This window comes from Vombatus ursinus, unplaced genomic scaffold (genome assembly GCF_900497805.2).
Source record: "Vombatus ursinus unplaced genomic scaffold, bare-nosed wombat genome assembly UNPS02010822.1, whole genome shotgun sequence".
Classification (NCBI taxonomy): domain Eukaryota; kingdom Metazoa; phylum Chordata; class Mammalia; order Diprotodontia; family Vombatidae; genus Vombatus; species Vombatus ursinus.
The window spans coordinates 1,329,793-1,354,941 of NW_020950600.1; the positions used below are offsets into that span (position 1 = coordinate 1,329,793).

At 54.7% G+C, this 25,149-nt stretch overlaps 3 protein-coding genes across 6 annotated transcripts in view; all 3 read right to left on the minus strand.

Moving 5' to 3' along the window:
- LGALS4 (galectin 4) overlaps positions 1-1,342 on the minus strand; it is a 6,648-nt gene extending 5,306 nt beyond the window's left edge. The window contains exons 1-3 of one of the 3 annotated variants that reach the window (XM_027855454.1): positions 1,154-1,342; positions 844-937; positions 550-638 (exon numbers count right to left, since the gene is read on the minus strand). In XM_027855454.1, coding sequence (XP_027711255.1) covers positions 550-638; positions 844-888 — 134 coding nt within the window. In that variant the 5' untranslated portion in view covers positions 889-937; positions 1,154-1,342. Of the gene's footprint in view, positions 1-549; positions 639-843; positions 1,027-1,153 lie in introns of those variants that run through there. The other 2 variants (XM_027855455.1, XM_027855453.1) reach the window with 2 other exon arrangements.
- A 104-nt stretch (positions 1,343-1,446) lies between these two features.
- On the minus strand, positions 1,447-6,639 carry ECH1 (enoyl-CoA hydratase 1). Its single transcript, XM_027855452.1, has 10 exons — positions 6,532-6,639; positions 5,985-6,171; positions 4,965-5,053; positions 4,154-4,278; positions 3,993-4,041; positions 3,720-3,784; positions 3,568-3,638; positions 3,400-3,471; positions 2,868-3,018; positions 1,447-1,874 (listed from the first exon to the last, which is right to left on the minus strand). The coding sequence occupies exons 1-10, from the start codon at positions 6,620-6,622 to the stop codon at positions 1,770-1,772; spliced, it is 1,005 nt and encodes a 334-aa protein (XP_027711253.1). The 5' UTR covers positions 6,623-6,639; the 3' UTR covers positions 1,447-1,769.
- Positions 6,640-9,430: 2,791 nt separating this feature from the next.
- HNRNPL (heterogeneous nuclear ribonucleoprotein L) lies at positions 9,431-22,183 on the minus strand. 2 transcript variants are annotated; one of them, XM_027855332.1, is made up of 13 exons: positions 21,860-22,183; positions 19,859-19,977; positions 17,286-17,523; positions 17,093-17,178; positions 16,475-16,571; positions 16,177-16,249; positions 12,988-13,059; positions 12,596-12,876; positions 11,775-11,896; positions 10,998-11,199; positions 10,453-10,510; positions 10,244-10,339; positions 9,431-9,788 (listed from the first exon to the last, which is right to left on the minus strand). In XM_027855332.1, the coding sequence occupies exons 1-13, from the start codon at positions 22,181-22,183 to the stop codon at positions 9,730-9,732; spliced, it is 1,827 nt and encodes a 608-aa protein (XP_027711133.1). In that variant the 3' UTR covers positions 9,431-9,729. The 2 variants fall into 2 exon arrangements, with proteins under 2 accessions (XP_027711133.1, XP_027711132.1); XM_027855331.1 differs by having other exon boundaries at positions 12,596-13,059.
- Positions 22,184-25,149: the final 2,966 nt, after the last annotated feature.

Below are 25,149 nucleotides of genomic sequence, written 5' to 3' on the forward strand. Positions count from 1 at the left end.
CCCCAGCAGCCCCCAGCAGCCCCCAGCAGCCCCCAGCAGCCCCCAGCTCCTGGAGCGGCTGAGCCTCCCAGCTCCGCGCTGACTGCCTCCTCCTCTGGAAAGATCTCGGCCTCCCTCCCTGCAGTTCCTTCGGCCTCCCAACGTGAGCCCGTCGGGGCTCAGTTCTAGGCTTCGGTTCTCTCCTTCCCCAGGGGCCAGAGCCATCGGACCAGAGCCTGCTACGCCCTTGGAGACCCTCTAAGGAGATGTCTAAGCTGAGAGGTGCGTAACGCAGTGCCTGACGCACAGTAGGTGCTTAATGAATGCTTGTTCCCTCCTTTCCATTTAACCCAGCCTTCACATTTCACAGATTATGAAACTAGTCCTCAGAGAAGGGGAGTGATTTAAAGGTCACACAGGTAGTTAAGTGATAGGCCAAAGATTAGAACCCTGGTCCTGTGGATCCATAGCTAGCATTTTTCCCAGCGACCTCCGTCCAGGGACCCCTACCCCCCCCCCACCCCCCCCACCCCTTTTTCTCCTCCCCCCCCCCCCCCCCGCAGCCCTCACCTCTTCATGTGGTCATTGGCCACTCCTTGGATGTAGATGGACATTCCTTGGCGCAGCCCCCCTGGGATCTCTCTATTGTATGGGAGAGTCTGAGTAGGGAGAAAGTGGCAGGTGTTAGTAAGCCCCCGAATTGAGGTCTTACAAGTCCCCAAGACAAGGGAGGAAGGGCCTGGCTGTCACCGGTCCACTCTCCTCACCACCCAAGGTTATCATGGGGATGAGAGAGCAGATTTGGGGAAGTTTGGGTTTGTGAGTGTGAGCACATGAGCTTGGGTTAGTTGGCTGGTCACTCACCGGGTTATAGTAGGGCTGATAGCCAGGAGGGGGCATGAAAGCCATGTTGGTGTGGATAGAAGGGCGCTGCCAGTGGAGGAGTGAGAGCTGGAGTCTGGAGTAGGGCAGGGAGGGTGCCAGCGATGCCTCTTATACCGAGGGAAGGCAGGGAAGGGGTGTCCTGGGTGTGGCAGCAGCAGGGCTGTGGGGGATGGATACCCCTTCCTTCCTTCCCCTCCCCTCCCACCCACTCCCTTGTTTGGACAGATGCCCCGCACACCTACACCCACACCCCCATCAGGAGGACTTTGGCCCCACACCCCCGACTCACTCCAGGCTGGATCTAGGAGTTTCCTACACTTCTTGTGCCCCAGAGAAGAGGAAGATACCCCAAGACCTTTGACCACAGCCAGGTCTTATCTTGATGGTAATCTCCAGAGGCTGTAACCTCTATTAGACAAATGGGCGGGCTGCCAGCCCAGAACAAACAGGTGGGTGGGGCAGGAGGAAGTATCCCCGCTGAGAGCCAACAAAAGTGTCTTTTCACCTCTACCATCTGGCCCCCTCCCAGCCCCTCCCTCAGCACACACCCAGGACCAGCAAAGTGCACTTGGACTCACTGTGTTCACAGAATGTTTTTATTGCAGAGATAGGTCGTCCCCCCCCAACCTCACCACACACGCATGCCCTTCTGAAGGGCAGTGGGTCCCGTGTGGCGTGGAGGCAGAGGGATGCAGCTCCACTCTCCACGTCCTCCCCAAAACTGCTGCCCTGGGTGACCGTGGGTGAGTGGCCCCCTCCATGAGAGGGGTCTGCCCCCCTGGGGGTCAGAGGACAGTTTCTAAGAAAGGCTACTGTGAGCTGCAAAGCCCTTTGCAGCAGGGTGAGGGGGGCGTAGGACAATCTCCGGGATGGGGAGGGGGCGGGGGGGACGGGGCAAAGAGCACTCAGAGCTTGGAGAAGGCCACACTCTTCAGGTCCTTTTTCTCCAAGGCGGCCTGGATCGACTTGCTTACGTCTTTGGTCTGCAGCATACTCATGTTCCAACTAGTCTGGAGGGAGGAAGGAGAAGGGACGAGACCAATCAGAAGGTAGCTTGGTCATTCAGTCGTCTTTGACTCTTCGGGACCCCACTGGGGGTTTTCTTGGCAGAGATACTGGAGCAGTTTGTCATTTCCTTCTCCAGCTCATTTTACAGATGGGGAAACTGAGGCAAGCAGAGTGAAGTGACTTGCCCAGGGTCACACAGCTAACACGTTAGTGACTGAGGAACTCAGGAAGATGAATCTCCCTGCCTCTGGCCCAGTGCTCTGTGCACTAGGGCGCCCCCTAGTGGCACCTGCAGGGGCAGGAAGGGCGCAGGGAAGGCCAGTGTGAATGGATGCGGTCCAGGCCAGGAGAGATTAATAATAAACGTTTATTAAGTGAGTTTAGTAAACGGAATGGGGAGCAGGTGTCTTCTGCGTGGGGGGGCTTCCAAGGCTGGGACAGGACATCCAGTGGACATCTTAACCAAGGCAGCTCGTTCTCCTCCCCTGCGCCCACGCCCTGCGCCCACCCCTCCAGACTCTCTCCCTCCACATCCTCTGCCCTGCAGCTCACTGACTCCAGGGTGCAATAGGAAATCCTCTGGCTTTAAACCCTTGGGAGAGCTGGGCCATTCTGTTCTGCTCCAGTCCCCACATCCTCTCCGCCGTCCCGGGCTGGCCTGGGCCACTCTCCCTCCTCACGCCCACTTCCTCAGCCCTCTGGCTTCCTTCAGCCCCGGCTCCAATCCCCCTTCATTCTCCAGCTCTCCCTGTACCCAGTCTGTGCCCTGTCTGGACTCAGATGTTGGCACGCTGCCTCTTCTGTTGGATTGGGAGCTCCCTGAGGGCAGGGCCTGTCTCGTCTTCACATCTCCAGCACTTGGCACATAGTAGGGTGTGCTAAACGCTGGCTGACTGGCCGCTCTGGGAAGAGTCTCGGCATCATGGGAGAGCTGTCAGCAGAACGCCCTGGTGCTGGGGGGCCTGGCTGAAAGGCCTGGGGGGACAGGGGCTCACCATGAAGTTGAGACCTTCAGCCACGGAGTGGTCCCGGGAGTAGAGCAGGTTGACTTTGGTGCCCTGTATGGCGACGGGGCTCTTGCTGGAGATTTCAGTGGCCAGAGCAAAGGCTGCGGCCAGGAGGGACGCGTGGTCCTGAAACACTCGGCTGAGGGTAGGTGGAGAGGATTCAAGTCAGCTAAGCCTATGGGCCCACAGGGGTTTAGGGGAGTGAGCAGTGAGGACACGCCTCTCCTCAAAGCCTAGGCTGAGAAGAGAAGACAACAATGCCTGGATGGGGAGGCCCAGAGTTCTGGTTCTGAACGGGCCTGGGGGGATCCCCTGGGAGGAGATTGGGGGGGGGGCTGTGTCTGGAACCCACAGCAATTACCCAGCACCCCTGGATTCCAGAGTAGGGTTGCAGGGCCCGGACCCTGACTCACTGAGTCATGGCGGGGAACCGGGCACTCTCGAGTCCCCTCCCCGGATGTGGAATCCTGAAATTCCCTCCTGGAGTGGGCACGGAGGAGGGCGAGGTCTGGGGGCTTACCTGACCAGCCCACTGCTCAGAGCTTCACTGGCCATCATCTTTCGGGCAGTGAAGGCCAACTCGTTCACCAGGCTGGGGGAGGGGACGTTGTGTTGAGTGAGACTCTGACGCGGAGCCCACCCCTTCCTTTTCCCTCCTCCCCAAAGCCCTGCCGCCTGCCCTCCACACCTCTGGCTCCCTATGATCCGGGGCAGACGCTGCAGCGTCCCCACATCCGCAGCCAGACCAATGTCCACCTCCTGTGTGCGAGATTAAGGGAGAAGGGCTGAACCTTCCAGTCATTTACCCAGGGGGTTCCCTCGGCCCGGGTCTGGACCCACCTTCACCTGGAACCAGGCATCCTGGGCACAGTATCTGATATCACAGGCGGAGATGAGATCCATTCCTGGAAGGCACAGGAAAAGTGGTTCAAGAAATTACCGGGCCACCAAAAACATGACTCTTTGGGTTGGCATGGTGGCGTGGTGAAAAGGGCCCTGGATTTGGAGCAGAAAGACCAGGCCCTGGGTTCTTATGTGGCCTTCACCAAGCTCCTCCCCCTTCTGTCAAACCACCAGAGGCAGGAGGGCTCAGGGTCCCGGCCAGGGACTCACCTCCCCCAATGCAACCACCGTGGATAGCAGCGATGACCGGCTTGGGACACTGAAAGGGATGGAGAGGGTGAGCTGAGAGAGCTGCCCATGACCCTCACCCAACCACCACCAGAGGGCCGGGCTGGGCCTGCCCCTTCTTCCAGGGCAGAGGACAAGCCCACCTTCTCAAGGACAGTGAAGGATTCCTGGTATCTGGTGATCAAGTGGCGTAAATTCCAGCTGATGCGGGCTGTGTCCTCCCCTTGTGGCTGGAACAACTCCCCACCCATATCCATGAGGTCAAGGCCTGGAGGGAGGGGAAGGGATGGCATGGAATCGCGGCTCCCCAAGTCCACCTCTCCGCCCCCCATGGCTTCTCAGACCCAGGAGACCCTAGTTCAAGTCCGATCTCTGACGCTGGCTGCATGACCCCTGTGCCTCAGTTTGCCCATCTGTTACATGGAGATAATATTTTCACTCATCTACCCTGATAGGTGAGGAAGGCACCTTAAAGGCCTTAACAAAACAGATGGCTGTGCGCTATCATCAATCACTCACTAGCATCTTCTGAGATCCCTCTGAGCCCTAACTGTAACGTTATGACCCTAAACCTGGGAAAATGAGAATGAAGAGTGGCTCCCCCCCCCCCCCGCCAGGGCATGCCCTCTGGTCCAGGCACAGGCTTGAGTGAAGAGTGTAGAACCTGGGAGTCAGACGACCTGAGTTCAAATCCTGGGGTTGCTACCTGTGACCACAGGACACACTTCCCTCATCTAGGCCTCAGTTTCCCCCAAGTAAAATGAGGGGGGAGACTCCCAGGCCAGGAACAGCTCCGAGGAGCCCAAGGCTGGGAGAGGGGCTCACCCTGAGAAGCTGAGGGAGTTATAGGGGACCCTTTTTAGCTTTTTGAGGAAGAGTAGGGAAGTCACTCCAGGCCAGAAGCCTGTGCTCTGGGGGTGGTGGCGGAGGCAGAACTCAGGGCTCAGAAAGTACCTGACGTGAACATCTTTCCAGCCCCTGAGAGCACCACAACCCTGCAGTGGGGGTCCTGAGCAATCTTGCTGAAACATTCCACCATCTCCCTGTGAAGAGACCAGGTCACGGGTGGGAGAGAACCCAGCCGCACCTGCTACTTTGTTGCCTCAGTGCCCGTTCTAGCGATGCCTTTTCTTTTCTCTACCTCACAGGCCCCCTGCGCACCTAGCACAGCACCTGGTACACAGTAGGTGCTTTTAAAATGCCCGATCAAGCTTTTCCCCACAGTCACTATCTGAGAACAACCCCCCTGGCCAGTCCTTCCCTTCCTCCAACCCCACTTCTTCCTGAACAAGGTGACCTCTGGGCCTGACTTGGCCCCACAGATTCTCAGGGGTCTCCTTGCTGCCTGCCCCTAGTGCAGCTCATTCGGATACTTGCTGTTCTTCTGGGCCTCACTCCCTCTGCTTGGGCTACCTCACCCCCTCTGCTTGGGCTACCTCACCCGCTTTGCTTGGCCTACCCCACCTCCCTCTGCTTGGGCTACTCCACCTCTCCAAACTCGGCTGCCCTGTGATCTCCCTTCCTCCTAGTGGTCGGCTCAATTCTTACCCATCCTTTAAAGCCTCCTTCCTGCCCCCCACCCCATGGCACACTTACCACCCAAGAGCAAGACCTGGTCTTCTATAACAGAACCAGGTGGCCCAATGCATAAGCAGCTGGCCTTGGAGCCAGAACACCTTGAGCTCAGGTCCTGTCTGACACATCCTAGTTCTCAGGTAACACTCTCAGTGGCAGAGAGATGGCCCACACCGGGAGGGTTTTCCTATGCTAACTTGCCTCCCCTTAACACAGCACAATGCTAGTAGGCACTGGGAGGTTACTTGCTTACTAACTGTTGCTGAGTGAATGAATGATGCCCAGGTCACTGGAGGGCACTTGGAGGGCCTCAGACACTACAGACTCAGTTGGCCACTGGCCTCCCCCTGCCAGGAAGCCCTCCCAGCTCCCCCCGACACGCCCCCCCCCAGCCCAGACCTCCAGAATGCCCTGTTCATCGCATTCCTCTTTTCCGGCCTGTTTAGCTGCACATGCAGGATGTGGTCTCCAGCTTCGGTCACTTTGAGGGACTCATAGTTGTGTTCCTTTGCCTGGGACGCTGAGAGCTCCTCAGAGGAGCTCACAGGCCGATAGCTGAGGTGTGGCATGTGGCTGGCCGCCAGTCCTGGGTTTGGGGGGTGGGGGGCAGAGAGAGACCCCAGTCAGTTACCCTCCCGGGAGGCTGGGAGAGGTGGGGGGGAAGGGGAGACGGGAGGCAGGGGGAGGGGGCTCCCGGGAGGCTGGGAGGGGGTGGGTTGGGGGCTACACGAGGGTGGGGAAGGGTCAGCCCGAGGGCCGGGGAAGGACGCTAATGTGGGTGAGAGGTCACGCCTGGGGAGCGGAGGAGCCAGGTCTGGACACGAAGTAGGGGAGAGGTCACGGCTAGATCGACGGGGGCAGGGCTCGGTCCTGGGCCCCTGCCCCGCCCGCCTGCCGCCCCGAGGTCACGACCTCCACCCCGAGCCCCCGGACGGTGGGGACTCACGCCGCAGCAGGAGGCTCCGGAGCCCGCGGGAGGCAGAGGCCGCAGCCGCCATCATGACTACACTGTGCAGACTGGGGCGGGGTGACACCATATTGGAAGAGGGCGGGACCCAGCGGCCATTTTGGGGACCCCGCCATCTTGGGTGAGGGCAGCGCCCGGCGGCGGGCGGGGGCGGAGCGCTGTGGCTGTGTTGAGGAAGGGCAGGGCGCCATCTTGTTTTCCCGGCCGTCAGCACGTCCCGAAGGCGTTCTGTCGCCATGGCGAGTGAGGGCAGGCGGGGATGAGGGCGGGGCTTCTTCATGACCCCGCCCCCTGGCAGCTGTCGGGCGCCTCTAACCCGAGGGCTGGAGAGTGAAACGCGGCCTGGCGGCGGAGCCCCTCCCCCTCCAAGCCTCGGGAGATGCGAGAGCGGAAGAAGAAAGTGTGTAGTGAAGTTCCACTGTGGCCAGTGGGCGGGGCCTGGGGGAGCCCCCTTCCCCACCTCCACCCAGTGACCGAATCCATGGGGGGAGGGGAGGAGAAACAAAGGAACGGAAAGAGGGAAAAGAAAAAGGAAGAAAGGGAGGGGAGGAAAGAAAACAGGAAGGGAGGGAAGGAAGGAAAGAAAGAAGAAAGGGAAGGGAGGCAGGAAAAAAGGAAGGGAGGGAAGAAAGACAAAAGAAAGGGAAGGGAGGAAGGAAAAAAGGAAGAAAGGGAGGAGAGGAAGGAAAGAAGGAAGAAAGGGAGGAGAGCAAAAAGGAGGGGAGGAAGGAAAAAAGGAAGCAAGGGAGAGAAGGAAGGAAAAAAGGAAAGGAGGGAAGGAAAAAAGAGGGGAGGGAGGAAAAAGGAGGAAAGGAAGAAGGCAAAAAGGGAGAGGAGGGAGGAACCACGCCTTAGCCCACCTCCTGCTGCCCCATGTCCATCTGACTGGCTTTCCACCTTGTCCTGCCTTCCGTCCAGCTTCCTCTGGTGCCCTCTATCAGTGATGGACATTCTCATACCTGGTCATCTCTACCGCATATTCCAGTGATTCTGAGCCCCCCCCCCCATTTCTCATTCCCTCCCTGCACCCACTCCTTCCTGTGCCCTCTGGAATGTCTGCTCCATAGGCAACAAGCTTCTGTTCTCCCTCAATCTCTGCCTCGCCTTCTATCTGCCTGGCTCCTGTCTGATGGCAAAGCCTCCCTGGCTCCCCTTTCCAGTCCTGGCTGCGCCTTTACTTCTTACAGTCCATCACCCCTTCTATGTGTCTCCCCTTCCCTCTTCCTTTGAGGTTCATGCTTTTCATAGCTACCACCCAATCAGAATGCTGGTAGCTGTTGGGTCCAGATTCTCCCCAGAGCATGGGCTACCCCTCAAACATCCCAACCGCTCAGTTTGGTCATTCCCACTCACTTTCTTTTTGGGGGGGTGAGGGGGTGGGGGGTGGAGGGCAACTGGGGTTAAGTGACTTGCCCAGGGTCACACAGTCCTCTTGACTTCAGGGCCAGTGTTCTAACCACTGCACCACCTAGCTGTGCCTCACATTTCTACTGGCTCATTCCCTCCTGCCTACAAACATGCCTCCCACATCCTGAAAAAACCCTCACGTGATCCTTCTCTCCTGGCTATCATTCTGTTTTTCTTCTCAACTCCTCAGAAAGGCCATCTGCTACTGATGCTGCCTCCACCCTTTTCTTAACCCCTTATAATCTGACTTCCAACCTTTTCATTCCACTGGTGCTGCTCTCTCCAAAGTGACCAGTGACCTTGTAATCCCCAGATCCAGTGGCATTTTCTCAGTCTTCATTGTCCTTGACCTCTCTGCAGCCTTTCATACCATGGATCACTCTCTCTCTCTCTCTCTCACCATGCTGACCGCTCCTGCTCTCCTTTGCACTGTCTGACTGTAGGTATCCCTCAGACTTTGTCCTGAAGAGCCCTTCTCATCGCCCTCCACACTGCTTCATTTGGTGATGATCTCACTGGCTCCCATGGCTTTAATGACTGTCTCAGTGCTGATGATTCTCAAATCTGCCTTTCCCACCCAACTTCTCTGCTGACCTGGTCTCACATCTGCCTTTTAGAAAGTTCAAACTGGATGTCCAATAGACATCTTAAATTCAGTGTACAAAACAAAACTCATTATCTCCCCCCTAAGTCCTACCTTGCTTATTACTATAGAGGGCAGCACCATTCTCAGTCTGACTCCTCCCACCTAGGGGTCATTCCGGATTTCTGTCTCACTCCCATATCCAAGCTATTGCTACGGACTGTCATATTATCTCCCAAATACCCCCCTTCTCTCCCCTGACACTGTCACCACCTCACCCCTGGATGACTGCAATAGCTGCTGAGGGGTCTGCTTCAGCCTGCCCACCAGCAACACACACACACACACACACACACACACACCACACACACACACACCACACACACACACACACACACTCCAAGAGCAAATAGAAAATGCTGGTTGGCCTCCAAAGCCCTTCCTAGCCTGGCCCCTCCCATGGTTCTGGCCTTCTTGGGCCATACTCCCCAAGCAGTCCTCTCTGAGCCCGACACTGGCCATGGCTGGTCTGTGAACAAGACCTTCCCTCTCACCTTTGCCTCTTCTCTCTCTGGGCTTCCTTTAGGTCCCAACTAAAACCCCTCTTCCACAGGAATCCACAAGGTCGTCTCTTAATTCCATTACCTGTACCAGCTTGTCAGTACTTTTTGAATGTTTGCAGCCAAGCTGATTGAGGGTAGGGACTGTCCTTCGCCTCTCTGTCCCCAAGGCTCAGCACACTGCCAGCTTGGCACAAACAGGCGCTTATGAAATGTTTACTGACTGCTCAGCACTAGAAATGCAAATACAAAAGCCAAGACAGTCCCAGCCTTGACTACAGATCGCAGTTGGGCTTCCACGTTGAGTAGGAAGGATGAAAAAACACTCTTTGGTCATATAACCACAACGTTTATTTTCCAAACAATTTTATTGAAATGTGCTGGAAGCACAGGGGCAGGCAGCACAAATGTATGAACAGGAAAAAAAAATCACATGTACAATAATTTCAAAAAGTGAAGGTTAATCTTGGAGATGGAGACGCCCCTCTCTCCAAACTTGCAGGGTTTCCATTATGGTTAAGCCTCTACTAAAACTAGCATTAGAAAAGGAATACAAGAACTTTGCAAAAAACAGCAGAAAGGAAAGGAGGGTGGGCTTCCTGCTTGGGCCTCATCCTGGGTGTGCAATTAGGAAGCGTGCTGAGCGGTGGAGAAACACAGCTTCAGGGTGTAGGGGTACGGACCATCTAGGGGAGAAAAAGGACACAGCAGGTCAGGGTGGGGAGGATTCCTCAGAGCACATTACCAAAGGCCCCTCTACAACTTCTGGGAAACAAGCCCCAGCTTGCACAGAAGTGCAAGGATTCTCAGAAGTGTATGGCAGCTTGGGATGCCAAGGCACACTTCCAGCTTCCCCACCAACTTGACAGGCCCCGACAACTCCCACTTGGGTGAAACAGTGGACTGTTCTCAGACTTGAAAGCCTGGGGCTTCCCTAACCACAGCCCAGCCTGACACTCAGTCTAAGGCAGCAGAGAGTGTGACAACTCCTGGCCCTCCCAGGCGTGTCACTCCCCCCCCCCCCCGGCTCCCCCCTCCTGCCCATCAGCTTTTAGGAGCATGTAGGACATTGCCAGCAGGCCTTGGGGCCCTTCCCAGCCCTTCCCTCCCATAGCCTGTGGCTGGGGTCTGGACCACTCACTTGGATTCTTCATCTGGTAATGGTTCAGGAAGCCCAGGGTCTCCAGAGCATCACTCTTGGACTCCCACTCCAATAGGCCTGAGGAGCTTCTTTCACCTGCAATCAAAGCACCCAAAAGGTCAGAAGGAAAAGGGCCAGTTCGAGGCTAGAGGCAAGAGACAAGAGCTGTGCACCCATCACCCCACCCAAGGGGTTCTCCCCTCACTCACTTTTCCCTGAAAACACCTTCACCGAAGCAGGCCGCTTCACTCCTAGCTCATCGCAGATCTGGAAAGCAAAGAAAGGAAACCGAGTCTTAGAGGTGCAGGCCCCATAGCCCCAAGGTTTGGGGCCAGCTTTTCAGAAAGCTGGTCTAGGCAGTCTTCATAGGACCCCAGACTCAGCTGGAAAGCACCTCTGAGGCCACTAAAGGTGAGGGCACTATGCCCGAGGTAAGTCTTCCTGACTCTAAGGCCACTCCTCTCTCTAGCCACTAAGCCTACAGCAGTTCCATGATGGCCTAATTTCTGGCCCCACCCCACTGCTCTCGACAAGCCTCAGGCTGGGCCACGTGGCTGGCTCAGGTTGGACCCTGCACGACAGCTGGCTGCCCTATCTTACACAACTTATTGGCCCTCAGAGGTGCTTAGGTGTTCCCATTTGTGAGGCATCTGTGCAGTGTTTCCAACCCCCAGGGTTGGAAGGAGGGATCAAGAGCCATGTGGCTGGAGAACCAGCAAGCCTGGGAGGACAGACCCACCACCACCTTCCTCACCTCAAAGAAGTTGTCTTCAGTAACCTCCAGGGGTGCGTTGAAGAAGTGCAGCACATTGCTGGGGTGCTGGATCCTGTTCTTAGCTGCCTGCTCCGGGGTTGAGAACCGATTGTTGCGTGAGCCACTGAAGTCTTTGTAGCTGCACGACCCATCTTCCAGGCCATAGGACTGGCCTGGCATGATAGCCTGTTGCTTGGAAACGCTATTGAGGAATGGGGGAAGGGGAGAGAGAGGAAAGACAAAAAGGCTCGTTCCATCATCTCTGTGGCATACATCTCCCCTCCTCTCCCCCCAGGGTGCCAACGCCCACCCTCTCAAAACCTTCCTTCCTGCTTCCCTCTCTCCCCTGGTATCCAGAGGTACCCTGGGAGCTGGGCACAGACCTTCCAGCAGTGACTCAGTGGCCTGCCTCCAGTCATGCCATGGTAATACCTGCACCACTCGCAGTATGCCCTTCCCACCCCTCTTTCCTTAGCACTTTTGGTGAAATGCTTGGAAAGAAAGCCCAAGTTTCCCAAAATGCTGCTTGGAGGCCAAGGTTAGAAGAAGGTCCCCACTGTGGTACCCACTTTCTCTCCAGCTCGTACACCCCAAAGTTAGGATAGTCTGGCTTCTTTTTGCCCTTACTGCCTCTCCCCCTTTTCTGCTGACCCACCCACGCCCCTCTTCCTTAACGCAGACTGGCAAGGGTCCTCTGCCTGCCAACAGCCCCCTGGAATGGAGACCCTGCAGAGCCACAGGGCTCAGGAAAAGGGACTAGTGGGATGGATGACCCACCACACGTTCAGCTTCTGTCCAAACATGAAGTTGTTGTTGAGGTGAGTGATTGCTCTGTCCACCGCATAGCCATCCGCCATCTCTACCATGGCAGCCCCCGGCTTACTCTTCATGAACTTTACCTACACAGAGGAAAGGGCCCTGCCCGTCAGCAGGCTTTACCCAAAGGACCTGGGCCCCACCATAACACAGGGATGCCTGTCCTAAACCTAAAAAGCAGACCCACCATGGGCTGCCCATGCTTGCTAAGAATGCCTGAGAAGCACACACTGTACCCAATGAGTCCCCCTCACCCCCCCAGATCAGAAGGGATTTATTATTCTACAAGAGACTTCCTAGATCTTCTAGTCTATCCCTCCTCATTTTACAGATCAGGTAACTGAGGCCCCAAGAGATTATCAGGGGTAGGGAACCTGTGGCCCTCTAGGTCCTCAGGTGTGGCCTTTTGACTGAGTCCAAGTTTTACAGAAGAAATCCTTTTATTAAGGGGACTTTTTGCAAAGTTTGGATTCAGTCAAAGGGCCGCACTTGAGAACCGAGAGGGCCAGCCACCTCGTGGCTCCTCGTCCCTGGTGCTAAGTCATTTGCCCAAAAGTGAAAAAAAAGAAATCAGAAGCTGACCTAGGGTTCCCACCCTGTTCCCTGAACGCCAAAGTTCTTTCTGACCCTCTCTGCCATGGGCTAAGGCCCACTTCAGCCTCCACTCACTGCTCTAGGGCCTTGGGCCAGCCCAACCCTCAGGGCCCTAGCAATGACCCCATAGGCTGTTAGGACCCCTGTGCTAGCTGCTGGCTTGCCTATCTGCCCTGTCCCTAGCTTACCTTCTCCACATTGCCGTAGAGACAGAAGACATTGAATACCCGGTCACAGTTCATCTTGGACTGGTCAAGGCCATATACCATCAGCACAGGGCTGTCTGCGTGGGGGCCATACTCAGGCGGTGGGGGAGGGGGCGGGGGGTGGCCATACTGAGGGCCATATCGGCTTGGGCCCCGACGATGGCCCCCCACTGGTGGGCCCATCCTTCTCCCTTCGTAGTGAGGTGGAGGGGGCCCGTAGCCCTCATCATGGTAATGGCTGTGGTACCCACCGTGAGGCCCTCCTGGGGGGTGGGAAGGAAAGAGAGGGAGGACGGGTGAGAATTTGCGGGGCGGACGGCGGGCAGGGTCGCATGAGCCACGGGAGTCCACGGAGGGGAACCCCCTGCCCTCACCATATTCTGCGGGGTGATCTCCCAGGAGAGGAGGCTGTCTCTGACGCTTATTCGGATTGCTGCCAGGGTCACCTGTGGACAGAGACAATTGTCAGAACCTCATCCAGGAGGAAGGGGGGACTTCCTTCCCTCTCTAGGGGCCTCTGCACCTGTAGTAAGAATTCTCAAAGCCCCAGGTATGGCAAACCATACTGAGCCTGCTATCCCAGGGGCTGCTGGGAGCTGGCTTCCTCTTAAGGCCACATGAGGATACGGGCAGAGGCCTGAAGCCTGAAGCCGCTGTGTCTGTTAAGAGACAAACTCAGTTCTTCCAAAGGCTCAGGGAGCCTTGGGGAGGGAGGGCAGGGGGGCATGCGATCCCTGTTCCTATCGATGGGCCAGACACCCTATGTTTTAATAGAGGGTCTCTGCCCCCTTTCCTCTGTGATACACCTTAATCCCTACTCCATCCTAGATTATAGGAAGCGAGGGATGGTACAAAAGGTACCAAATGGTTAATGGATCTCCAACTGCCTGACAAACAGTGGCCCCAAAGAAGTTTGGGGGAAAAAAATGGAGATCTCAAAACTGCACAGAGACAGAGGGGCCCTAGAAGGCCCACCTCGCCTCCCCCAACCCCACTCAAATCTCTCTGCACTCCTCGGGTACTTGGGTACAGTCCCTGAATCCACCTCACGTGGCCACTAGGGAGTAAAAGCTAAGAACACAAGGTCCCAACACCCCCTCCCCCCAGCCCCAAGGAGGCTGACAAAAGCAGGAATCCGTTAAAATGAGCAATCATGGACAAGGCGTGAACGTTCCCGGAGCCATACAATGTTGCCGTCCCGCCAGCTGCATTTCATACTGGGTTTATTCCAACAGTCAGTCATTACAAAGATGGAAAAGGGCTACTTACAGCAGTACAGAGTACAATGTCCATTTGTCACATAAAACAAATCTGTATTTTCTCTTACCATTGGACGCTTCAACAGTGAGTTAGCACAGTTCTGAAAGATGGCGTCCCATCAAACATACACTGCGACCCTGCATCACATGGTTTTACAGTCATAAATACAATTTACGTTACAAATCCGCTACAATTTTTTTTTTCAATTTATTTTTCTTTTCAAGTCAATTTTCTGATTAAACAAAAACTGGCTCACAGATGTTCTGTCCTCAGCAGAGATCAGAAAGTGGCCAAGAGTGGTGTATAAGTGGAAAGTGTTCCTTCCTCCGTGTTTGCGCCTCCTCAACATTTGTGTGCTGCGGTGGGGTGCGGTGAAGGGGTGCGGCTGCTGCCTGTGTAGCTGGCTCTCCGTGTACGTGTCTGGCGCGTCTGTTATGCGAGTGTGCCCATGGCCCCGCTATGCCCGCCTTGTGCCTCGGGACGCGCCCCAGCTACGCGCCGGGACATCGCTGTGTGTTCTGAGCTGTTTGACCCTTGTTGGGTTTGGTTGGGGTTTGAATCTCCAGTTGGTACGTATTAGGTGGGCAGCCGATGACTGCAGAGAAAAACCAAAACGGAAAAAAGGAAAAAAAGCCCTCCCCAAACCAAAAAACTTAACAACCAATATGGCGAGGAATGGAGAGGAGGATCCTATAGTCTTGGAGGGCCACTGGAATCTACTTCGGCTTATGAACCGTTCTCCGAAAAGAGCGCCGCTGGGCTGGTTAGGAGAAAACCTCTGTTCTGTGTTTCCTACTCCTGTGTACATTCGTGGGTTCAAAGTTTGGTTTTGACTTTATTTAAAAAAAAACAAACCACCATAATAAAAAAGCAGCGGCTGCCGCCCTGTTGAGTCTCTCTCTCTGTCTCTGTCTCTCTGTCTCTGTGCTTGTAGCTGTTCCTTGGAGCGCGGTGTGGTGTTCTTGATGTAGTGAGCTCAAATCTGCAGCTGTTTCTGGTACCTGAAGGAGGCTGCGTGTTCTCTCCAAGAAGAGCTAGGGGGTCCTACCCTGTGTGTTCATGAGCGATGTACAAAGGCAGAGCTGCCAAGGGCACGGGCCCCAGGGGGGCTGCCAAACCCCCGCTCACTCCGAGCGCCAGGGCGGCTCCCCGCCCCGCCGCTCTGCACGTGTTCTACTAATGTACTTGGAGAAGAAGGCTGGGCTTTTCATGTTTCTGTCACAACTCATGTAATGCCATTGCTCACTCTGGGATTCACAAAAGGGGGGCTGGCCTCAGGAACAGAGGATGGCCCACCATGATGAGGAGAGCGGGGCGGGCGCCCCAGGAGACGCCCGCATGCCCACCCTGCCCCTCCGCTTCCCCAGGGGAGACCCAAGGCCTCCGCTCATGGGCCCAGCAGAGGGGAGGAGCCCCCAGGGCGGCAGCACCATTCCCTGCCTTCTCCAACCAAGAAGTCAGCTAAGTCTTGGTGAATGAAGGGCTAGCTGCTCCATCCTCCACGGGTGCTACTGGCCGAGCAACGAGGCAGAGGACGCCCTGGCAGGCTAGCAGGCCTCTCTCCTACCCCCAACTGAGGACAGAAAATGCCTTCTTTCCCACCCCGGCACAAGGCCTGAGCCTAAACCTGCAGGCTCCAGGGCCGGACACTTCCCGCCCTGCCCCCACTTCTTTGGTGAGGAAATCAGTGGTCACTATTTTGTCTTCCTTCCCTCCAGGCCCAGGGCAGTCCAAGTGGTTCCTGCCTTTCTGAGCTGGAAAACCCCATTACTAGGCTGACCCACATGTGCCCTCAGGTCCTGAGGAGAGGCAGTGGGATACTTTGTAAAAGATAGCCAGAGGACCTGGTCAATCCTCAGCTCTGCAGCACCCTGGGCGCACCATCCTTTTAAATTCCTCTGGGTCTTGTTTCCCCTTCAATAAGATGAGCTTAGTGGGAAAGACCCAATGACCTCTGAGCTCACTGCGTCACCCCTGACCTGGCCCAGGGATCAAACTGCCTGCAAAGACAGGAGGGGCTATCCCCAGGGCCAGTGGCCCACAGGCCAGGAGTTCAGACAAAGGAATAGCTTACAGATAAGCTCCCTGTGCAAGGACTCAGCCCCCATGGCCCCATTCTTTTCCTGGTTGGGTGCCAAAGCAGGAGCCACCAGTTGGTGGCAACGGAAGACCACCTGCTTCCTCCCCTGATCTGCCCTAAGTCCAATGGCATTACATGACACTGAGGCCGACCTAGGAGTGTGCGAGTCGCCTGACGGGCATGGCAGTGGGGAAGTGAGAGACAAAGAAGGCATCAAGGTTACCTTGTCCACTGAGGTTGGGGTTGGTATAGTCCCAGGTATCCTGATCATTCTTGAATACATTCAGACGCGTCGGCTACACACAGAGAGAAAGAACGTCAGTCTGAGGCAACAGTAACTTGACCTGAAATGCTACAAGGAGCAGCATCATCTGCCAGCAGTCAGGAGGTCAGGGTGCTAGCCCTGCCCCCAGTCCTGGATGGTCTTGGGCCCTCGGCCAGACCTGGAGACCTCAGGACCCTTGGTGGTGGGGGGTTACCCCCTAGGCAGTCAGTCTACCGGCAGCCCCAGGCTCACTCACCTTAGCGTATTCAATCTTAAGGGTACAACAGCCAGAATAGATGTCAGCCCCATTGAGGGACGCTTTGGCTCGCTGAGCACTCTGCACGGAGTCAAATGTGAACAAAAGTTAAGGAAATGGTCTTAAAGGGAGAAAAATGTGCTAGCCTCCTACCAGCACCAGCCCTCTGCCAGGGGACCTGGAAATAAAACGAATTTCCTAGTAGCTGCAGGCCCTCACTTGAGGAGGCCAGTCAGACTGGAATGAGTTACAATGGCCAAGTTTGGTCTCACTTGATGTACATAATGTGTGAACAACCAGCAGCCACTAACAGCTCTCATTCCTCTAATACTTTTAAGGTTTGAAAAAACAAGCTCCAACAAATCTTGTGAAAACAAGTAATGTCAACTGTGCCCGTATTATAGATGAGAAAACTAAGCCTTAGCAATTAAATGACTCTGGAGTGTGCGTGCCTGTCAGCCTGGCTGAGTGAGCACTACAGCTGCACCCTCCAGCTCCCTGCTCCCAACAGCAAAGTATATCGGGCACTGAAATGTCACCTGGGCAAGCCAAGGCGGTTCAAGTGCCCCCGGCCACTTGCCCTGGAGCAGCTCATCACATTCCAGTCACCAAGGATATTCCACCATGGCCTGGACTCCATTCTTTCGAAAGATGACAATTCTCTGGACAGGGCCACAAGGGTTGCAGATGGTATAAAGGACATCCTGAGGAACCAAACACAGACAAGAGGAAGGAGGTCAGTTCAGACTGCAGGCAACTCTCCTGGCCCTTCCTCCCAGCTCTGATGCACAGCTGGGCCCCGCTGGCTCACCGTCGTGATGGAGTAGATGGGATTCAGGATAGTGAAGAGAAGCACACTATTGACACTCCGGGAGTCGTCTGTGTCGCCGGGCCGGGAGATCTTCTGGCTGGTGGAGTAGTTGACAAAGGCAGGGTGGCCGGCAATGTAGATCTGGTTGTCCGCTGCATAGTTCACAGCGTTGCAGGCCCCCAGGATGTCCTCAAACTCCACCAGAGCCTGCCTCTTTTTAGGCATCACCACCACATAACTAGAGGAGAGAAGAGGAGACACTGTCAGGAAGCAGCAAGCCCGATGGCTGGCACTGCCTCCCCAAAAATGAATGTGGGTACCAGAACACACATGGAGAAAAACCCCGCAAGTCAGGACGACAGACCTCGTGGGAAGGAGAGTCACCTGACTCTTCTGGGCTGAAGGCACTGGATAAGAAGCCAAACCATCTCTCGGCCTACAACATATTGTTTTGCCCCCCAAATCCTCTAGTCCCCAAATGTGATAGTGAATTACAGGACTGACTCTTGGTAGGACAGGGGTCCAAGAGGGGCTCACTGGAGGCTGCCTCTAAAGTGAAAACACTCACCACACACTGAGTGGGGGAGAAGGCCACAGTGCATCAGGCAGGCCTGTGTTGGCGCCACTCAAAAGGGCCGAGCAGGGCCTCTGGACACCAAGAGGGCAGGAATAAGAGGAGAGGAAGTCCAGGTACGGACAGGCTTTCTGAACTGAACTGATGTGAAGGTGGCTAACTCTGACCAGAAACTAAAAACATACAACCGGTGGATCATAGAATGGACACTTCTGTCCAACCCTCACATTTTGCAGATGAGGAAAGTAAGGTCCTATGGGGCTTAAGTTACTTGGCCAAGGTCCCATAAACAGCCAAGTGAAGCAGCTCAGGGGGAGATCCAAACCTGAGACTCTGACTCCAGAAATCCAGTGAACCTCCCACTCTACAACAAATCTGGGACCCCGACCCCTCCTAAAAACACATAAGCTAAAGCTCAGAGATTTGGGGAATAATGTGGATGACATAGACTTGTCAAGGCATAGGCCTGAGAAAGAATGACAAACCTGCCGAGTCAACTGAATCATAAGAGCAAAACTGGAAAATCCAATTCTCTCTTTGGTTAAGTTTACTTAGGCATATAAACCACACGCATGAGCTGAACTGCTGAGACCAGGACAAAAAAATGGGGTGCTGTCAACCCAAGTAGCAGCAATAGGCAAAGGCATGGAATACCGGCACCCAGGCCTTGGTAGAAAAACCATTCCCCAACTGATAAATGGTCAAAGGACATAAATAGGCCAAATGTTCCCAAAAAGAAATCCAAGCTATCAGTTTTGTTCAGTGATGTCCGACTCTTCGTGACCCCATTTGGGGTTTTTTCTTGGCAAAGATGCTAGAGTGGTTTGCCATTTCCTTCTCCAACTCAGTTTACAGATGAGGAAACTGAGGCAAAAGGTTAAGTGACTAGCTGAGGGTCACACAGCTAGTGTCTGAGGCCAGATCTGAACCCTCAAAGTTGAGTCTTCCTGACTCCAGGCCCAGTCCTCTATCCACTAAGCTACCTAGCTACCCCTAAGCTATCAATAGCCTCCTGAAAAAAATGCTCCAAACCACTAATAATTAGGGCAATGTTAAATTGAAGCAACTCTGAGGTCCTAACTCACACTTATCAGATTAGCAAAGTTGATTAAAAAAAAAAATGACAAATGTTGGAAGGCCTTGCTGCTACATTTTTGTGTCCTGATCTCAGCAGGGAACGGGCACATTAATGCACTATTGGTGGAACTCTGAATTAGTGAAGCCCTTCTAGAAAGCAATTTGGACTAACGCTCAAAAAGTCACCAAAACCGTACATACCCTTTGAAACAGAAACCACTACGAAACTGAGAGTTCAAAAAAGGGAAAGGGCCTATGTGTACAAAAATATTTAAAGCAGCTCTGTTTGGGTGCTCATCAATTGAGGAATGGCTGAACCAATTATGGAATAGGAACATGATGGAAAACTGTTGTGCTGTAAGAAATGATGAAGGGGATGTTTTCAGAAAAATCTGGGGAAAACATGTACAAAATGATACAGAGTGAAGTGAGCTGAACCAGGAGAACAATTTAGACAGTAACAAGCAATAATATAAAAACAAACAGCTTTGGAAGGCTTCAGAATACTGGTCAATGCAGTGACCAACCATGATTTCAAAGAACCAAAGAAATCCATGCTTCTTGCCTCATGACGGAGAGGTAACAGACTCAGGGTACAGAATGAGACTTGTTTTGGACACGGCCGACATGGGATTTTGGTTGATTATGCATCATTGGTTACCAGGGCTTTGTTTTTCCTTTACTCCCAATTGAGAGGGTGTGAGTAGGGAGAAAAAAGAGATTTCTGTTAACTGAAAAAACTGCAATTTAAAAACAGAAAAGAGATTTCTTCTCCTCTGTACTCGCTCCTAAGGGTAACAAATGATTACATCAAGATTATGAGCAGCAAGCAGAGCACCATCGGCTAGACTTGGCTAGGAAAGAGAATACCGAAATCATCAAGATTTCTTCAGCCCCCCCCCCCCCCCCAATCCCACCATACCTGATAGGCCCAAATTCCTGCAAGGCCTCCACAAGATCAGCTTCCACCACACCATCAATCAGGCCTCTTATGTGGACGACCGGGGAAGCTGGGGTTTTGTGGGGGTCATCGTAATTTTCCTGAAGAAAGGAAACAAGGCCCTGTTTCATTTTCTCCCTGTAAGCTACTGTTCGCTTACAGAAACTACCAGAGAATCCAAAATACCTCACATTCAAAAGATCAGTCAAGAAATGACTGTGACGTAAAGACAAAGGCCATCAATAAAGCAAATTTAGAAAAATAAACAGCTGAGGCAAAGCCCCTGATGAAGGAAGCTCTCTGGCCCCCTCCCCATCCCCAGGTCACAGCAACATAGCATGCTTCTCCAAGTAAAGGTGGAGCCTGAAGAGAGGAAACAAGTTATTTGGAGACCTTAGACTGTAACTACGACGAGATTGAAAACAAAAAGGGAGGAGGAAGCAGAGCCCATACAAGGACAACCCTGTGCTCTGTCCTGCTTCAAACCAGGCTGTACTCACAGCCTGCCAACATCCCGAGGTCCTGTTTGCCTTGGCCACACTCCCATGGAATCTCATAGCTAAAAACATTGGGGAAGATGGGAGCCTGGAAGGTCACCCATCCCACTCCTGCTCAGGAACAGCTCACTCCTAGGCTACCCTATCCTTCTTCCACCCAAGAATCAGAGATTGAGAACCAGAAGGGTCTTCAGAGACCATCAGGTGCAGCTTCTCATTTTACAGATGAAGGAAACTGAGGCTGAAAGAGCTTAAGTAACTTGCCCAAGGTCACACAGCTAGCTAGTGATTGGGGCAGTATTTGAACTCTGATCTTCCTGGCTCCAAGTCTAGTTCCCTGCTTGTCTCCTTAAAGGGAACTATCTCACTAGGTCAAAGGATAAGAGAGGTCCCCTCTAAAACTCAGGGATTAGCCAATTACAGTCTGCAGGAAAAGTTAAATTTCAGACAAAGAGCAGCCCAGGCCCACCCCCACTAAAGGGGGTCAGTAGCTCACTGAATGGCCCACTCGAGCTCCTCCCCTTTACAATCGAAGATCCTCAGTGGTCATCCACAGTGCTCAAGGAAAAACAGAGCTGCAGCCTTCAAACAGCAGTAGCCCCACACCAGAAACAAAAGAAAAATCCCCTAATGCCTTGACATGTCTAAAACAGGGGCAAAAAAGCTTCTATTTCTTAACTAGATAAAGGGGCCTGGCAGGGGCTTCGGGATGACTGCTAATCTCTATTCCTCCTCCATTTGGCTAGGGGTGGGAGGAGCGGGAGGCAGACAGGGAGGAAGGAAGGAGGGGGCTGTATGATGAATGGGACACAAGGCGCGAGCAGGAAGGAAGCTCGTCAGATGAGGAAACTGAAATGGAGAGAGATTAGGGGACCCCTAAGGGCTACAGGGGGGAGGCCCGGGACCTGGAACCAAGGCGCTGCCACTCTACGTGGGGGGGCAGGCCAACACGGCCCCCTCAGCCAGGGAGCCACGACTGGGGTGGGGGGAGGCATTAGCTACTTAGAGAGTAGATATTTAAGACCATGGCAACATGCGTAGCTTCTACAAGCTCCAGCCACAGAAAGAGAAAGGTACCACCACGTGTTACCAACAGACGACCAGATGGATGGCAGGCCTATCGCGCAGCCGCAAAAATCGAGCCGAGCATTAGCATCGGCCCCCCCCACAAGCCTGCGCGCGCAGCCACCCAACTGCCACCCACGCGAGCAGAGCGCGCAGGCGCAAATTGTGGAGGCGAGCGCCAGCGGCCACTCCAACCATCCTCCCTCCCCCGCCCCAGGAGCACACGCCTCGGCGGCCCCGCGCACGCGCAGCGCCGGCTCCCGCAGCGCGAGCCCAGCCGGCTCGAGCTTCCCTGAAAACGTTCGCCCCTCCCCCCGCGGCCCCAACGGCTCGAGGCCGGCGCGCCCTCGCCCGACCCAAAATGAGGCCCTCAGCCCGCCCGCCCGTCCGTCAGCCCCGCTAGGCCCCGGCCCCGCCTCACCCCTCCGCCGCCGCCGCCGCCGCCCGCCGCCCCGGCTCCTCCCCCGCCGCCTCCGTGCTGCTCGCCAGCGTTGTCCGTCTTTAGTCGCTTTGGGGCCCGGCCGCCCTCGCTGCCGCCACCACCGCCTCCTCCGCCTCCACCGTAGTAACGACCGCCGCCGCCGCCACCGCCCGCCGCCGCCATCTTCACCATGGCTCCCGCTGCCCGCCGGCGCCGCCGCTGCAGCTGCTGTGGTTCCTGATGCTCCTGCGGCTCCTCCAGTTGCTGCCGCTGCTCTTGCCGCCGCCGCCGCTTCTCCGCCCGGGGCAGCAGCCTCCGCGACATGGCGGCGCGAACCCGCCTCCCCCCGCCTCTCATTGGGGGAGGGACCCGCCCGTCACCCGCCGCCCCCTCCCGATAGGGGGAGCAACCCCGCCCCGCCCCCCCAGCTTCCTCATTGGCATTTCTGCCTGTCACTCAGGTGCCAGTCCCGCCCCCTCGCCCGCTGAGGTGGACCTTGATTGGCGCTGACTGGACTGCTTCTCCCTGCCCCTCCTCCCTTGTGCGCGCTCCCGGCGCATTGCCGCTTGGCAACAAAGTCAAGTCTGATAGGGTCCAGCCATGGCCCTTTTTGAGTTCGGGCCTGCTCTGCTCCCGGCGCGCAGGCGAAGCCCCGCCTCCCTCTGCGTTCATTGGCTGGCCACCCCGTCGGTCGAGGTGTATTCGAGGCTGATTGCTTCGGGCCACCAATTTTTCCTTCCACGACCGTGACTTGTTTTCCCCCTCTCTCCCGTCAGTGGTTGAAGCCCTTGCCTGTCCAGAGATGCTCGACGTTGATTAGTGCCTTAATGTGGAGGGGGTGGGGCGAGGCCATAATCACCTGCCCACAGGCATTGGGAAAAGCGGGCGGGGGAATATCACGTGGTTGGCCGAAGGGCGTGGAGAACGGGATTGGAAGGGGTAATGCGGAATGAGCGGGTGCGGGCACGAAACACACGCAAACGTCCAAAATATGACAGTAGCCAGCCGTGTCCCCAGTAGCGAGCAGTGCTGAAAACACATCCCCATCTTACTTCCAAAGGAGTAGAGCTTGTCCTTAGCTCGTTCCTGCAACCTTACAAAACCTCTGGACCTCAGTTTCCTCCTCTTTTAAATGGGGGCGGGGAGGGGAGGCTAGATGATCAATCGGGCCCTCCATCTCTAAATCCTATTACCCTAAATTCTGGGCGAGTAGATCCTCGGCCCATGGTCGAAATTCTGGGTCTGAGCTGGGGGCAGCCCGGAAGGCTCAATGTCCCTTTGTCCCCCGCCCCCGGCAAGCTTCGGTCTGGACGTGGCTCCAGGAGGGTGATTCAGTCCTCGACCCTCGACTGAGCTTGGCCGCGGTGACCTTGGGCAAGCAGCCCCGCTTCCCTGACCACAATATCCTGGGGCGAGGCTGCCAGGGAAATGCCCCCCACCCCCACCCAGTCACTGTGCCTAGACAGGTGTGTGTACGCACGCGGTACGCATTCGCTGGTCTCTGCTGAAGGTCGCTGTCTCCCCATTCCCTACTCAGTAAGCCATCCCCCCCAATTAAAAAGGGCCCCCACCTCCGTCAGAACTGCCGTCTGGTCTCCAGAGCGCGCTCCCCCATCTCCCTGTCCCCAGGCTGTGTCTCACCTCCATCTCTTCGAATCCTTCCTTTCCTTTAAAGCGAAAACATTGCATCCTACCCAAAGCCTTTCCTGCCCCTCCCCCATTACTTCGTATTTATTTGGTCTGTACTTTCATGTGTACGGGTTTTTCCCTTTAGTGGAATCCATCGCAGTTCCTGGAGGCCGGGGACTGTTTCGTTTCTGCCTTTGTGCCTGAATCGGAGTAGACACTTAACAACTGGTTGATTAAAAGCTGATTGGGGCAATCCCCTAACCTAACTGGAACAATCAGGGCAGAGCCGGAAGGACCCCTACAAGCTGCTCCAGGGATTCTTCAGTTTTTTCTGTGTTATCGGTCCCTTGGTCAGTCTAATGAACCCTATGGATTCCTTCTCAGAAAAATGTTTTCAAGTCTATAAAATAAAATACATAGAAATACAAGGGAAAAAAATGTTGAAATACAGTTACCAAAATATTTTTTAAAACCCAGATTCATGGGCACCAGGTTAAGAAACCCCTGATTTATGCTGACTTCCTCATTTTAACTTTACACCTGTCTTTGCTCTTCATATTTTCATTAAATGCCAAAGAGATAGAAGTCGGGATGGAGAAGTTCGGCTGTTATAAAGGACATCTGTCAGGGTTAGGTCAGATCTTGAGCTCAGAAGGGGCTGACAGTGTGTGCTCTCTTTCTCTCTCTGTCTCTCATCCCCACCCCACCCCCACTCCCAACCTCTCTCTCTCTTCTCTTCTTCTTCTTCTCTCTCTCTGGACTGGAGAGGCTGTTTGGCAGAAATGTCAGAGAAATAGGCCAGAGACCTGAAAAAAAGCATGAGAGATTGCATCTGACCTCATTCAGCTGACTGAGATGTCTAGTGGTAAACTTGCCTACCTCTCAGCAGCCAGATGCTGAGAACAGTGACTTTGAAAACTGGACACGCTGAGTGTTAGCCTGGCTCGCTAGCCAGGAGCAGTATGGTAGGGAGATAATTTCCTTCACCCCAAGAAGCTTTGAAATCAGGGTGGCTAGAGAGCACTTCCCTAGCATTCAGATGGGCATGTGAAAATAAACTCCACAAGACAGGTGAGGGGTAGAGGAAGATACAGACACTAGCAGAAGAGGCTGAGCTCAGTGACTCAAGTGTTTGGATTATATAGTTTTCTTTTTTTATTTAATTCAGTAAATGTACTCTAATCTCTGTGTGGGTAATCCTTTAAGGTCCTGAAAACTTGGGAAGATTAGAATTTCAGTGGCAGGGGGGCAAACATGAACCAAATAAGTTATGAATTACTGTTGGGAATATATTCATGCCCTCAGACTAAGCGATTGTGTGATCTCCCTTCCTTAGGATCAAAGACCTCAAGTTAGAAGAGACCTCAAATGCTCTTTAATCCAGTCCCCTCATTTTCAGATGAGAAAACTGAAGCCCATTTAAGTGAAGTGACTTGCCCATGGTCACCCAGGTAGATCCTCTGACTTCAGATCCAGTTCTCCACCTCCTGACCAACCCAACTAACTGGAAAAGGCAGAGAACCTCAGCACCCAGGGAAGTGTTACCTGCTCCTGGGCCAAGGGACTGAAAGGGAAGTCAGCACCTGGAGTGTAAGCAGGTGCAGGGAAGGGAGCTGGAGCAGCCTGTGCTCAGAGCACCACCTCATGGTGCACACAGAGAT

What these genes read in the sequence shown, in the direction of transcription:
- ECH1 (XM_027855452.1), bottom strand. Translation starts at nt 6,622, where the DNA reads ATGGTGTCACCCCGCCCCAGTCTGCACAGTGTAGTCATGATGGCGGCT. An exon ending in CGGTGGTTGCATTGGGGGAG is followed by an intron (nt 3,785 to 3,992) that starts GTGAGTCCCTGG and finishes TGTGCCTTCCAG; the next exon opens with GAATGGATCTCATCTCCGCC. An exon ending in ATGCCTGGTTCCAGGTGAAG is followed by an intron (nt 3,639 to 3,719) that starts GTGGGTCCAGAC and finishes TCTCGCACACAG; the next exon opens with GAGGTGGACATTGGTCTGGC.
- HNRNPL (XM_027855331.1), bottom strand. Translation starts at nt 22,183, where the DNA reads ATGTCGCGGAGGCTGCTGCCCCGGGCGGAGAAGCGGCGGCGGCGGCAA. An exon ending in GCGGCGGCGGCGGCGGAGGG is followed by an intron (nt 19,978 to 21,859) that starts GTGAGGCGGGGC and finishes TCCTTTCTTCAG; the next exon opens with GAAAATTACGATGACCCCCA. An exon ending in TCTACGGCAATGTGGAGAAG is followed by an intron (nt 11,897 to 12,595) that starts GTAAGCTAGGGA and finishes TCCTCTGTGTAG; the next exon opens with GTAAAGTTCATGAAGAGTAA.